A 14,305-nucleotide genomic window follows, 5' to 3' on the forward strand; every position below is an offset into this window, starting at 1 on the left:
TTATTAGATGATGTTTGTAGCATGTTTAGAACAACAGCAGCAATCCTTTGAACAAGTCTAGCAGTACTAGCAGATTGAAATCTATAGAGGTCCCCTATCCGTTGTCCCTTAGCCACACATTTATTGGAATGGTCCTGAAAATAACAGTTTGTAGAGAAAAACACAGCAGATAGTTTGTTATGGTCAAGCAGTTTACTAACTGACATTAAATTCTGTTTAAAATCAGGAATAAGCAACACATGATGCAATGTAATAGTCGGGGTTAAATGGACATCACCAGTCACTGTGACTGTTTTACTGGTACCATCAGGTAACCCAATGATTAGTGGTGTTTTTAATGTGGTAGAATTATGTAAGAGCTTTATGTCATAGGTCATATGGTCAGACGCACCAGTGTCAATTATCCAATCAGTAAAACAATTATCAGAATGAGCAGAATGTACTTGATGAAATATACCTGCGAAATTAGAGAAAGAAAGTCCCTGCTTATTATCTGAGATTCTCTTTATCACCTGATCCACAACTGAAGTGACCAGCCCATCAATCATGGTTGGATCAAACTGAACATGAGAGGAAGCTGCAGCAGGAACCTCATCAGCATCTTCAAGTGGTGTTAAATTTTCTTGAACATCAACATTGTTTGCTGACTTCTTGTAATGTCCAGCTGCATTCCCAGGTTTACTTGAACCCATTTTGGCTTTCCCTTTGTTATTCTTGCCAGGGTAACCAACCACTTGAAAACATTTTGTAACAGAATGACCAAACTTTCCACATGCTGGACACTTATTGACCATAAAACACTCAGAAAGATTATGGCTATTCATCTTGCAGTGACTGCAATATTTTGCAGAAGAAAAATCAGCTGAAGTGCTTGCCTTCAAGGACTGGGAATCAACATCAGAAGCTTTATATGTTGCATAAGCATTAATATCAGCAATATTGTCAACAGAATCAGAAATATGCTTCTGTTTCTCAATTTTCTGCAGCAAACCCAAAGTCTTGCTGATAGATGGCAAAGGATCCATGGATAAAATTTGTGTCCTAATAGTATCATATCCAGAATTAAGACCCATCAAGAACTTGATTAACTTGGTATTCTGATCACGAATGAGCATACGTTTCATGAGAGTGCAAGTGCAAGAAGCCATCCTACCACATGTACAGCTTGGAACAGGATCCAAACTGTCCATTGTTTCCCAAAGATTCTTGATTTTACTGTAGTACTCAATCAGGGACAAATTGGATTGTGATGTAGAGTTGAGATCTTGAGAAAGTTGGTAAATCTCAATGGCATTAGACTGTCCATATCTTTCCATGAGTTCTGACCATAGCTCTTGAGCAGTTCTGATGTATTTCAGGTTCTCCCGTATTGGCTTATCAACAGAATTTAGGATCCACTTAAGAACCATCAAATCACACCGAATGAATTGATGATATTTCTTATCTGTTGATGGTGGTTTAGTGAGAGTACCGTTGATAAAACCATCTTTATTTTTAGCAGCAAGCGCCATGAGTATATCTTGCTTCCAGCTGAGAAACTCAGACCCATCGAACAAAGAAGCAGTGAGTTGAGAGAAGGGTTGATCAGAAGAGGAGAGATACAAGGGATCGTCATAATACTCATAAGAATCAGATGTTTGATCAGTAGGCATATTGAAAAAGATGAAGATAAGAAGAAGTGTTTATGAAAGAATGATGAAGATTAATGAAGAAATGATGAAGATATGAATGTTATGCGGAAGCGTTTGTATTGAGTTTCTTGATTTATGAATAACCTGATACCATGTAAAACATCAATGTTCTTGCATTGATGTTATTAGTAAAGGAGAGAGATTTGTGTAAATGTAAAGTAAATTTGATATCAGAAACTTGTATATTACAATGTGCATTGATCTAGTATTTATACTGTTTCTATAAACCGACTCAATAACTAAGTTGGTTTCAATAACTAATTTTGTAACTAACTTCCTAACTAACTTCTTGTTACATTAGTTGCCGCTGCTCTCAGCTTATCCTGAATATATAGACACGTATGTTGTGGGGAGTTGTGCATATTTTCATGCCAGAAAGTGTTTGCTCGCAATGATTGAAGGAGAAGGATGCGAACCTGCCCTTGAACTATATGCTAGAACAGCACCCCAGGATCCCAAAATACCGACACCTCTTGCGTCTGTCACATCCACATTCCATCAAGCTTATGATATTATTCACCTATTGCTCAAGCGAGGGCCTGTTGATCACCCCAACATTAAGTGTCAAATCTTTCCAGTTGATGACGTTAGTATGTGTCCATTAGAACGTTTGCTCTTCCCTGTAAGGTACTCATGTCCGTCTTCATTATCATTTTCGTAACTCATCTCATATAATTTCATGATTCTGACTCGTATTTTTCACTTAGGCTAGTCATATGCTGCATATCAGTGAATGGGATCAATGCACCTCCGTCATCAAACTTATTATTTTACTTTGCCAATGGGAAACGGTGGGTTGTTTCTGTATATCTGATTCTCCGTCATCAAACTTATTATTTTATATTGCCAATAGGAAATGGTGGCTTGTTGAGTTGTTTCTGTATATCTGATTCTCCGTCATCAAACTTATTATTTTACTTTGCCAATGGGGTTCTGTATATGTGATTCTCTGCCATCAAACTTATTATTTTACTTTGCCAAATGGGAAACGGTGGATTGTTTCTGTATATTTGATTCTGTGTCATCAAACTTATATTATTTTACTTTACCAATGGAAAACGGTGGGTTGTTTCTATATATCGATTCTCTCGTCATCAAACTTATATTATTTTACTTTGCCAATGAGAAACGGTTATGTATCTCTGATTCTCCGTCATCAAACTTATTATTTTACTTTGCCAATGGGAAACGGTGGGTTGTTTCTATATATCTTGATTCTCTGTCATCAAAGTTATATTATTTTACTATGTCAATGGGAAACGATGGGTTGTTTCTATATCTCTGATTCTCCGTCATCAAACTTATTATTTTACTTTGCTTGTAAATTGGCCTAAAATCCTGTTGATAGTATGTTCCTGTCTCGTACTATAGAAATCACGTTTGGCCTAATATTCTCCTGATAGTATGTTCGTGTCTCATATTATAGAAATCACGTTTGGACTGTGCACGGTTGCTCGTTCCACACACGAATGGGCTCAACGATATTGCATGGTCATATCTTACGGATGGCAATTTGGTATCCTTTGGCGGCTTTGCTTCTTGTAGCCGGAGAAAAGGTCTTGGTTCCATTTGATTCGGGTATTCTGTTTTCTTGAAATTTGAAGTTCAACAATTCGTTATCGCATAATGGATATGGTGCGAGAGTTAAGCTCTAAGGGTGATCTTGACGACGACGGACTTGTGTATCAGTCCATGCTTATATCTGCCTGCAAGTTATTTGATATTTTTGAGAAGGCTGGTGATGCCTTGAGGTTATATTGCAGTTCAATCCACGAACATGTATGATCAGCTGATTACAAACATTATATATTTATATTATTCACTCAAATGATAGCTTTTAATTTAATTTAATTTTTTGTCAGGTTCCTCCCCACAAAGTATTGACTGATGTTGCTACTATACTTAAGAATGCTGGTTATGCTCTAGAGCCAAGAGACCTTGACCTGAGAGATTGTTACAGGTTTGATTGTGTTTGATCGCATTCTTGTCATTCTTGTTTTGGTTGTTGGGTGTCTTAGATTTAGACCGATCAAATTCTGACCTGACCGACCCGTTTTTCAGGGTCAACACCCGAAAATTCCGACCGGGGAACCCGTTTGCCCCGAACCTGAAATGACCTGTTATTTTAGGGTCGAGATTGGATCAAAGGTAAATCAAGAATTTTATTAAAATATAAATATTTATTTATATGGTATATTTGAAAAAGTAGTTCAAAAAATATTTTTTTTATTACTTAAAATTACAAACACAATTAAAAAGTCACTTTTATATAATAACTTTTATTATATTTAATAATAAAAAAATTATTAAAAAAATTTATTTTAGTATTATGTCAATGTAATTAATGTAAACATTTGAATATGATTAAAAAATTAATTTTAAATGTGTTTTACATTTTTTAAAAAATATATTTTTTGATTATAAAATCGTTAAAAAAAGACGTTATAAATTATTTCTTGACCCGTATTCTGACTCTAACCCGACCCATGACCCGACCTGTACAACCCGACCTGGGACCCGACTCACCCAACCTGTTTAAGATGTCTACTTAGATTTGATGGTGTCCGTTCAATCTCATTCATTATCGTTGCTTCTAATTTTGTTTGCTCAATAGGGCATGTCCTGAGCTAAAAAGAGCAAGTGTGTTCAAGTTGTCCGGTCCTGAAAGCCCGAACAACAAATACCTTTCACCTTCTTCTCGTACTCATCGGACTCAAGGTTTTGGTGCAGCCATTCCAAATTATCCTTATGTAAGTTTTATGTGCGTTTCTTTGATGATAGTTTCATCCATATTCTGGTTGACAGTGTAAAACTTTTCTTTTCAGCGCGGAAATTGCCCATTATTTAACAAGGTTAAGTCAGGTCCAGTGCTAAGTTTTCGGCCTTCTGCTTCTGAGCCACGGCTACTCAGTACAGTAGCTATTCATGTCGAGAATGGTGTTTCAGGCATTCTACAAAAGCATATGGCGTGCATTGCCTTCAGACTTAAGAGAGGGTCTCTTAAGTTTTAATGGTCAACTGCCGTCTACTTATTCGTGTCGACGTATTTCTCTATAATGTATTTTGTAATACCGTATTGTACTAATAGTACAGAAAGCATATGGCACCAGTATGGCAGTATCTACCAAAGTTGGCTGGTATGAGTGGTAAGAGCTCTCATCTCTTAAACAAGTGGTCAAGGGTTCGATTCCTGATTCTTGCGAATAAAAAGGCCAAATTAACCCGTATGGCAGTATCTCAGTCCAACCTAGCAATGGTGAACTTGTCACATCTTCAACAATCAACAAATAGATTAAAAATCATTGCAATAAACTGAAAATCACAGTACGTCTTCAAAGAGTGCTAAGGGGTTGGTTTAGACCGATACGAATGCGATTTTTTTTTCTTTTCAAAATAGAGTTATTTCGCAAACTATTTCTCACTTTAGGTCGGTTTCAAACTATTTTTCCCTAATGGGTCCACCGTCCACGTTATCACTTTTCATTTTTTTTCCCCAGGTTTTAGCAAAATTGCCAACTGAAATAAAGATTGTATGTTTAAACCCAAAGGCCAAAACCTCAAGTGACTTTGAGGCGACACAGCGATTAAGCAAAATCGCTTTCTGAAATGGCGAAGTATCCCCAACAACAGAACCAAAACCTCCTGCAAGTTTCTGAAATTACGCTGTTGAAGTAAATCGCTTCGGGTTCTTTCTTTGTGAAGTAGATCTATCAAATCCTATTTTGTATGACTAAAGTCTACACCTCTTGAGTAAAGTGTGTGGTTTATAATGTAATAGCGAATTGCCCCTTGCAACGCACAATAACAGGTTCTGGTTTGGAGTTCAGATATGTAGAAAGCAAATCGCTGTTTCAAATGGCGAAATACCTGAAATTGGTAAAATCACTATCAAGATTTGTAATACTATAAATATTGTACCTTATCGAATTAATACAATCATCACATTCAAAATCAATCTCATCTCTTGCTTTTCTAAGAGTAATAAGAGTTGTAATTTTCAGAACAATACTTGCATATAGTTCAATTTTCAGAATTATTACGCTCAACAATAATTTTACGTAACTATCTAGCCTACGACTACTCAGCTCATACATGAAATCTTGATTCTTATGCTTATTAATTGTAGATTCCCGTGTTCTTTCACAATTTATCTTTAGATATTTTCAGTTTTCACAAAGTGCCAAAAATTTCGACATAGGAAGCTAAGAATAATGGTTGGGTGAATGAAGAGTATGTATACTTGAAGTTTGGCTCAAGTTGAACTATGCAAGTATTGTTGGTGGTCGAAGAAAGGCCTCTAAGAGTTAAGTGTATGTTGAACTAAAATATCTTGTCTGTCCCAAACTAGCTGATTGTACTGTATTGTATTATATAAAGGGGATCGATCGATCGTGAGATCGTGAACAGCATTCAGCTCATCGATCATTAGGCTGCACTCGGTTATTAAAAAAAAAAGAGTTAATTGCGAGAAAAAAATGGAAGTTGAAAGAGTTCTTCACATGATGAAAGGAGTTGACCATAACAGCTATGCAAAGAACTCTTTGCTTCATGTATGAAGTGTAGGAATATATTGGGTCCAATACTATTTATGGGGACACACTATTAAATCACCTAGCATCTTTCCTACCCCCTCTTTTCCTGTTTGCTATCGTTTAAGTTTAGCCCAATACAGTGATCCATCTGAATAATAATACTAGCATAATTAATTACGTCTTATATATAAAGTATAGGCCGGATATCTTAATTATGTAGATACCCATTAAGGCTTTAGATGGTACTCCCTCCGTCTCAGTCAATAGTTATCTATTTCCATTTTTTGGTGTTTCAATGAATAGTTATCTATTTACATTTTTGGTAATCTTTTGTGGGTCATTTCTCATGTGTATGTGGGAGTTAAATGATTTGTGTGGTCCAAATTCACTCATATTCATTTCCTTAATCTTTGTGCCAAAAGCAATAGATAACTATTGATTAAGACGGAGGGAGTACATGATGGGCGTATCAAACTAAGGTCGTTGTTATAGGATAATAGGGTTTATATCCCCCTTCCTCTATATATAAACAGGGTTATGGTCCCTGACAGCACACTCTTTACCTAAACTCTTATACATAAGTAGAGAGAACCCTAAGGAGAGTGTGTCTTGCTAGAAGGCTATATATAATCCAGATCTCCTGTTCATCAATTCATCCCATTCCCATGGATTCATCGGGTATGCCTCCGCTACTCTTACATCGGTATAGTGATTATTAATTTAGTATGAAGTTATGGTCTCATAAGATTTAATTCTAACACGAAGGACAAACATTTGTTTCATTAGTTTCTGTTTAAAAAAGTCTTAGTCGTTGCGCACCGGTTTCATTGTTTCTTTAAATTTTCCTTTTGGGGACAAAGAACAATAACAACACAAGCAAGCCCAGTAATAGAAGAAAGCGCAAGGGAAGTGTATAATAGCTTAAGGCCAAAATGATTTAATAGCCAATTAGTGAAGATTAATGATTTATATTATCACAAATTGTTGTATAGGACTATTTAGGACGTATAAGGATGCTATTCATTTCCTTTCTCTCAATTTCCTTTCTAAGATTCATATAATAATTAATAATAGTGTATATTTTACACCCATCTTCTCTTTATCTTTAAAGTAAATTAGATTTTACTCCCTTTTGAAATCAAAATTGTTCAAAATACTCTCTGAGATATTTTAGGTGGTAACCTTGTGTTTTTTTATTTTCTACATGATAACCTCGTTTTTAACTAAAACGCCTTTGACTGGCCATAACTAATCACGATCAAAACTTCTGAAAACGACTATTTTTTTTCCAAATTGATCGGCTTTACAAGATCTTTGATCTTGAAAAAAAAGATTTCAGTTTCTGAACTCGTGGCAAGAATTAGGGCCAGTTAAACATTAAACTTTGACTGACCGTACTTCTTTGTAGCGAGTTCCGAATGTGACATTTTTCTTTTCAAATTGACCGCATTTATGATATTTTTGATTTGAAAAAAAAAAAATCATCCCTTTCAGAACTCATGGTTGTGAGTTATGGCCAATCAAAGCCGTTTTTGGTGAAAATGAGGTTACCATGTAAAAATAAAAAAAAAACACGGGGTTACCACGTAGAATATCCCTTTGAATTTTTTTGCTAAAATTACTCCCTTAAGTTCTATTAGGATATTAGGCCCATTAGGGCCGACTATCATTAGGGTTAAGTTATGACGGCTACCGTCTAGGGTTTAGACTAATGTTGGTTTATTATATAAATCGTGTCCATGTATTCAATGAGACATACAAAATCAATAATACAATATCCCCCTTATAATCTTAACATGGTATCAGAGCCTCTTTCTTGAGGACTCTAAAAACCGTTTCCGCATTCTTACCGGTGGGTGGCCGGAAATTTACACCCACCGGTAGGATACTCAATCAAAATCTTACAATACCTTTTTTTTTTTGCAAAGAACTTAAACAAATAAGAAAATAAAATGAAAGAGGGAGATCAGAAGGGTTCATGATGGCAGATCAAAGCAATTTGAGGGCTCATGAAACTCCGTATTTGAAGAATCAAGCGCACTGCACTACACATAGATAGCCTTTGGAAATTCCTTCATTAACAAATTGTTTTTTTTGTGTGACAAATGATTCCATGTCTCATGTTGAATTGAAAAAAAAAAAAAAAAAAATCCCCAAAATTCTTCGTCTTTGAAATCATTCTAAGTTTTCGATTTTTGATCAAGGTGGTACAAAAATGAAAATTGTCTAGCGAGACCAATACGCACTGAAAAAAACTGGCGAGTTACGCACTGAAAAAAACGGCGAGTTACGCAATGAAAGTTGTCCGGTGTCTGGCGAGTCCTATACGCATTGAAAGTTGTCTGGCGAGTCCTATACGCACCCCTTACCACCTTGTGAAGATGAGAAGCTTTATGAAGCAAGATCGAGATGGAGACGTTTTTTTATTGATTATGATTTTATTGTAATTCTCCAATCGTACAGTTCGTACTATGTACTGCCTTTACGATTGCGCCTTTACGATTGCGGGAGGGTATTAGGATATTAGGCCCATTAGAGCCGACTATTATTAGGGTTAAGTTATGACGGCTACCGTCTAGGGTTTAGACTAATGCGGTTTATTATATAAATCGTGTCCATGTATTCAATGAGACATACAAAATCAATAATACAATCTCCCCCTTATAATCCTAACAAGTTCCTTTTTTTTTTTTTCTAAAATTGCTCACAAACTCCACTTTTTTTTTTTTGGGAGGAAATAAGTGAACTTAAATTGGAGTTTTGAAGCAATTTTAGGAAAAAAATGCAATTTAAGGGAGTAATTTTAGCAAAAAATGAATTTTAAGGGAGTAATTTTAGAAACGGTGGACATTTAAGTGTGCCATTATGCGATAAACTAGTATTGGTCGAAAATCGAGTACTCCCAAAACCGGCAAATATTGTTTTAGCTATTACTCCGTAGCTTTTACATGAAATTAAATCTTGAATCCTAGGCAGCTAGGCTTATTTATATATTAGTGGAATGCATGCCATGCAAAATTTTACGTAACTATCTAGCCTATGATCGAGTACTCAGGTCATGCATGAAATCTTGATTCTTATGCCTATCAATTGTAGCTTTGCGTCCCCAGCCGTATGTATTGTTAATAACGATTCCCGTGTTCTTCACAATTTATCTAGATATTTTCATTTTTGGATCGAGTAGTGGTCGCTAAGGGCTTCCTAAGCTAGACTTCAGGCTAACTGCCGCTTTCTTAAATCTTTACATATTTTCAGTTGTTACGAAGTGCCAAAAATTTCGAGACAGGAAGCTAAGAATGGTGGGAGAATGAAGAGTATGTATACTTGAAGTTCTATAGTGTTAAATTCAACAACGGGCCTGGGCTGCAACCAATTGGCGATAGAAGGAGTAGCCCCTCACATGTGAAACCCATTTTTTACACATCTTTGGACAAATTCAATCGAGCAACTTTGCTCGTCCGATCGCAAACTTTCAGACCATGAAACCCGGTCTTGAGCCATGAGATCGATACCATGTTAAATTCAACAACGGACCTGGGCCGCACTCAAATAGAGGAGAAAGAGTCCGCTTCATAAGGTCAAGGAGGTCCCACTCTAAAACCAATTGGCCATAGAGGGAGTAGTCTCTTGTCTTATAAAGTGGTAATTCTTCTCCTCTTTTATCAATGTGGGACAATCCTCACATGTGAAACTTTTAGGTTTCTTCATAGATAGAAAGCTAAGAATGGTGGGGGAATGAAGAGTATGTATACTTGAAGTTCGAGATAGAAAGCTAAGAGTAAGAATGGTGGGGGAATGAAGAGTATGTATACTTGAAGTTTGAGATAGGAAGCTAAAAATGTTGGGTGGGGGAATGAAGAGTATGTATACGTGAAGTTTGGCTGATGTCGAACTATGCAAGTATTGTTAGTTGAAGAAAGGCCTCAAAGAATTAAGTAACATAAAATAGTTAAGTGTTGAACTAAAATATCTTGTTTGTCCCAAACTACATAGCTGATTGTATTGTATGGACTATGGAGTACTACTACTACCTTATATAAAGCCAATAAAGGGATCGATCGTGAAGAGCATTCAACTCAGACTGCACTCGGTTTAAAAAAAAAAAAAAGAGTTGCGAAAGAAAATGGAAGTTGAAAGAGATCTTCACATGATGAAAGGCATCGACCAGAACAGCTATGCAAAGAACTCTTCGCTTCAGGTCTATATTATGATATACCGTAATCAGAATAATATCGATATTATTCTGATTACGGTATATCACCTAACAAAGATACATTATAGTTTATCTATGTTTGAATTTCGCGGTTTCATTGTTTTTTCTAAGTAAATTAAATTTTCCTTTTGGGGGCAGAGAACAATAACAACACAAGCAAGCCCAGTAATAGAAGAAAGCGCAAGGGAAGTATATAATAGATTAAGTCCAAAATGCTTTATGATGGCGGAAATGGGTTGCTCTTCAGGGCCTAATGCTTTGCTAGCAATCTCGAGAATCATTGATGTAATTGACGAGGCTAGTCAGAGTATAAATCAACAATGCCCTCAATTTGGTGTCCACCTCAATGATCTTCCTGGGAACGACTTCAATTCGTTGTTTGACCTACTACCAAGTTTCAAAAATGCGATAGAAGCAGCAAAAGGAAGCAATTTCACACCTTGTTTTGTGACCGGAATACCCAAGTCATTTTTCGGAAGAGTCTTTCCTGACGACTTTCTTCATTTTGTTCACTCCTCATATGGTGTTCATTTTCTTTCTCAGGTAAACATAAGCCCTTTTGATTTTTGACATTGCTTGTATAAAAATGCATGAATTAGGTAAAAATTGTTAAAGATGCATATATTACACTCGCGTTAAATGAAATGGCAGGTACCAAACGGATTGGTGAGCGAAAATGGAGAAGCATTGAACCAGAGGAACATATACATAGCAAAAACAAGCCCTCCAGAATTACACAAGGCATATTATGCACAATTTAAGAAGGATTTCACGCTCTTTTTAAGTTCACGTTCAAGGGAAATCGTCTTTGGTGGTGGCATGGTCTTGGTATTCATTGGTAGCTTCGATAGTGATGACCATGATTCAATATACGAGTTGCTTGGCTCTACCTTACATGACATGGTTTTAGAGGTAATTAACTTAGATTTATCTTTTCAAAAAAAAAAAAAAAAACTTAGATATATCGTCCAACACTTTGCTTGATTTTATTCGCTTTGCATAAAATATTTTGCGAAATTCTGCGTTGTATCCCTGAATTTTAGAGGTAATTAACTTTAATTTGATATATTGTCCAACACTTTGCTTAACTTTATTCGCATTGCATAATATTTTGAGAAATTTTGCGTTGTATCCCTGAATTGTTGGAGAATGAATAATTATTTGAATTAAAAACAGGGTTTGATCGAGAAGGAAAAACTGGACAACTTCAACATACCATTCTATTCTCCAACAGTTGACGAAGTAAGAAAATTAGTCGAGGATGAAGGATCATTTGCTCTCAACAAACTCGAAGCATTTACAACTGATTGGAGCGTAGATACGTCTCAAAACCCCGAGATCCGAGCCAAGTTTGTAGGCAAGACCATAAGAGCGGTGGCAGAACCTTTACTTACAACTACATTTAGCCCTGCTGTTATAGATAATTTGTTTCTATTGTTCGAAACACGTGTTAAGGTACGAAAGGCGGAAAAAAGGGATGAATACTTTAACATTGTGCTATCAGTGACCGAAAAAGAGTAGAACATCTTTCTTGTAAAAGTCGTCGCAAAATCAATGGATCACAATGTAATAGAATTTATAATGTCACAAGCTAAATAAATTGTCGCTTATAAACGACTACAGAGTATGTTCTAATATACGATATCGAATTTATTTTATTTTCCGAGTGTTAGTTAACTTGTCCTATAAAAGTGTCTTAGGCCGTTCACTGCCGATCCCAAGCCCAAATAAACCAGGGTTGCGGTAGGTTTGTGGCAATAAGTGTGAAAACGCCTGTCACACTTTATGGACATGAATCGGAATTTATTGTTGTAGTTTCTCAATGGTAGCTATCCGTTTCCTAGACTTTCGACAACTACCCATTTCTTTGTGTTTTATACATGGGTACATCATCATAAGCACCAAAAATTCATATAGAAAGAATGGAGGTGCAAAGAGTGTGTACTTAAAATTCGGCTTTATATTAAAACATGCAAGTATCGTTGTCGGCCTCATGGAGACCTCAAATAACTGAAGTACATGAACTATTAACAGTAAAACTACAAAACTATCTTGTATGGCCCAATATAAGGAGAACCTACCGTGAAGAGAGTTACTCGAAAAAAATGGAAATCGAAAAGGTTCTTCACATGAAAAAAGGCGTTGGTGACAATAGCTATGCAAAGAATTCTTCGCTTCAGGTCTACCCTTCGTCTCTTTCGCTTACTATGTTAAATTACTATGACAATTTATATTACCTTGTATACGGTGTATCAGAGTCTAATACTCGGCATCATGACTTATGAGAATGCCTCGGGAAATTCTTTTTAATACTTCCTCTGTCCCATTGAATTCTTTACGTTTTTCAAAATTTACGAGGAGAATTTTAAAAAAGCGTAAACAATTCAATGGAACAACATACTGTAATAAGTAAAGCGCGTAAATACTGTAAATATTAAAAACATTAGTTTCATTCTGTTTGTTAACTTTTCTTTTGAGGCAGAGAACAATTATGACACAAGCGAGACCGATAATAGAAGAAAGCATAAGGGAAGTTTACGATACTTTAAGGCCGGAATGCCTTATGATGGCGGACATGGGTTGTTCTTCAGGCCCGAATGCATTGCTAGTAGTCTCAAGAATCATTGACATAATTGATGATGCTACTCGGAGTTCAAACCGACAATGCCCTCAATTCGGAGTGTTCTTAAACGATCTACCCGGGAATGACTTCAATGCCTTGTTTAACTTGCTCCCGAGTTTCAATCAAGCCTTAGAAGAAGCTAAAGGAAGCAGTTTTGGACCTTGTTTGATATCAGGAATACCGAAGTCATTTTATGGACGAGTTTTTCCCGACAATTTTCTTCATTTTGTACACTCTTCTTATAGTGTTCACTGGCTTTCTGACAGGTTCCTCCCCACAAAGTATTGACTGAGGTTGCTACTATACTTAAGAATGCTGGTTGTGCTCTAGAGCCAAGAGACCTTGACCTGAGAGATTGTTACAGGTTTGACTGTTTGCTCGCTTTCATTATATTTTTTTTATTTTTTCATTATATTTGCTTCTATATTTTTTTTTTGCTTAATAGGGACTGCCCTGAGGTAAGAAAACCAAGTGTGTTCAAGCTGTCCGGTCCTGGAAGCCCGAACAAGAAATACCTTTCACCTTCTTCTCTAACTCCGCCTCAAGCTTCTCGTGCAACTCTTCAAAATTATCCTTATGTAAGTTTTAACATGACGGCCATCATATCTCCTTCAGAAAACGTTATATATGCGTTCATCTACGGTTGATAGTGTAAAACTTGTGTCTTTTGATTTCAGCATGGAAATTGCCAGTTATGGAACAAGATTAAGTCAGGTCCAGTGCTAAGTTTTCGGCCTTCTGCTGGTCCACGGCTACTCAGTACAGCAGCTCGTCATGTCGAGCATGGTGTTCCAGGCATTCTACAAAAGCATTTGGCGTACATTGCCTTCAAACTTAAGAGAGGGATTAAGTTTTAATTGTCAATTGTCGTCTACTTATTCGTGTCGACGTATTTCTCTAATGTATTTCGTATACGGTATTGTCTGACCTATAAAACCTATATCTATTTGACTTTACTAGTTTTATAACCGTCTGATAAATTATGCTATTTACAAAAAAAAAAAAAAAAAAAAATTATATTCAATTAAAAATAAAATATTTGAATATACATTATTGTTCTTTCATGTACATGTTATATTCTTTCGGGTACTTTTTCCATATTTTTTCTATTACATACCCTTTTTGAAAGAAAATACAACACTTTCTTGTTTTCCTCTTCCTTCAAAACTTCATCAAATTTGTACCAAATTGATCAATCATGAATGATAATTGTCATACCAAAAACGTAATAATGCTAGTTTCACCT

The 14,305-nt window shown here is 36.0% G+C and overlaps 3 protein-coding genes across 4 annotated transcripts; all 3 read left to right on the forward strand.

The window, feature by feature from the left end:
• The first annotated feature begins 3,306 nt into the window (after positions 1-3,306).
• On the forward strand, positions 3,307-5,006 carry LOC141646481 (uncharacterized). Its single transcript, XM_074454356.1, has 4 exons — positions 3,307-3,470; positions 3,554-3,651; positions 4,306-4,441; positions 4,517-5,006. Exons 1-4 carry the CDS (start codon positions 3,318-3,320, stop codon positions 4,700-4,702), a joined length of 573 nt encoding a protein of 190 aa, XP_074310457.1. The 5' UTR covers positions 3,307-3,317; the 3' UTR covers positions 4,703-5,006.
• A 5,242-nt stretch (positions 5,007-10,248) lies between these two features.
• On the forward strand, positions 10,249-14,021 carry LOC141648528 (putative jasmonic acid carboxyl methyltransferase 1). 2 transcript variants are annotated; one of them, XM_074457257.1, is made up of 7 exons: positions 10,249-10,421; positions 10,575-10,979; positions 11,088-11,348; positions 11,613-12,616; positions 12,919-13,423; positions 13,505-13,637; positions 13,737-14,021. In XM_074457257.1, exons 1-4 carry the CDS (start codon positions 10,347-10,349, stop codon positions 11,955-11,957), a joined length of 1,086 nt encoding a protein of 361 aa, XP_074313358.1. In that variant the 5' UTR covers positions 10,249-10,346; the 3' UTR covers positions 11,958-12,616; positions 12,919-13,423; positions 13,505-13,637; positions 13,737-14,021. The 2 variants fall into 2 exon arrangements, with proteins under 2 accessions (XP_074313358.1, XP_074313359.1); XM_074457258.1 differs by having other exon boundaries at positions 13,326-13,423.
• On the forward strand, positions 12,542-13,916 carry LOC141649985 (putative jasmonic acid carboxyl methyltransferase 2). The gene is made up of 5 exons (XM_074458648.1): positions 12,542-12,616; positions 12,919-13,260; positions 13,326-13,423; positions 13,505-13,637; positions 13,737-13,916. The coding sequence occupies exons 1-5, from the start codon at positions 12,542-12,544 to the stop codon at positions 13,914-13,916; spliced, it is 828 nt and encodes a 275-aa protein (XP_074314749.1).
• Positions 14,022-14,305: the final 284 nt, after the last annotated feature.

Source organism: Silene latifolia, chromosome 3, assembly GCF_048544455.1.
Source record: "Silene latifolia isolate original U9 population chromosome 3, ASM4854445v1, whole genome shotgun sequence".
Taxonomy (NCBI): Eukaryota; Viridiplantae; Streptophyta; class Magnoliopsida; order Caryophyllales; family Caryophyllaceae; genus Silene; species Silene latifolia.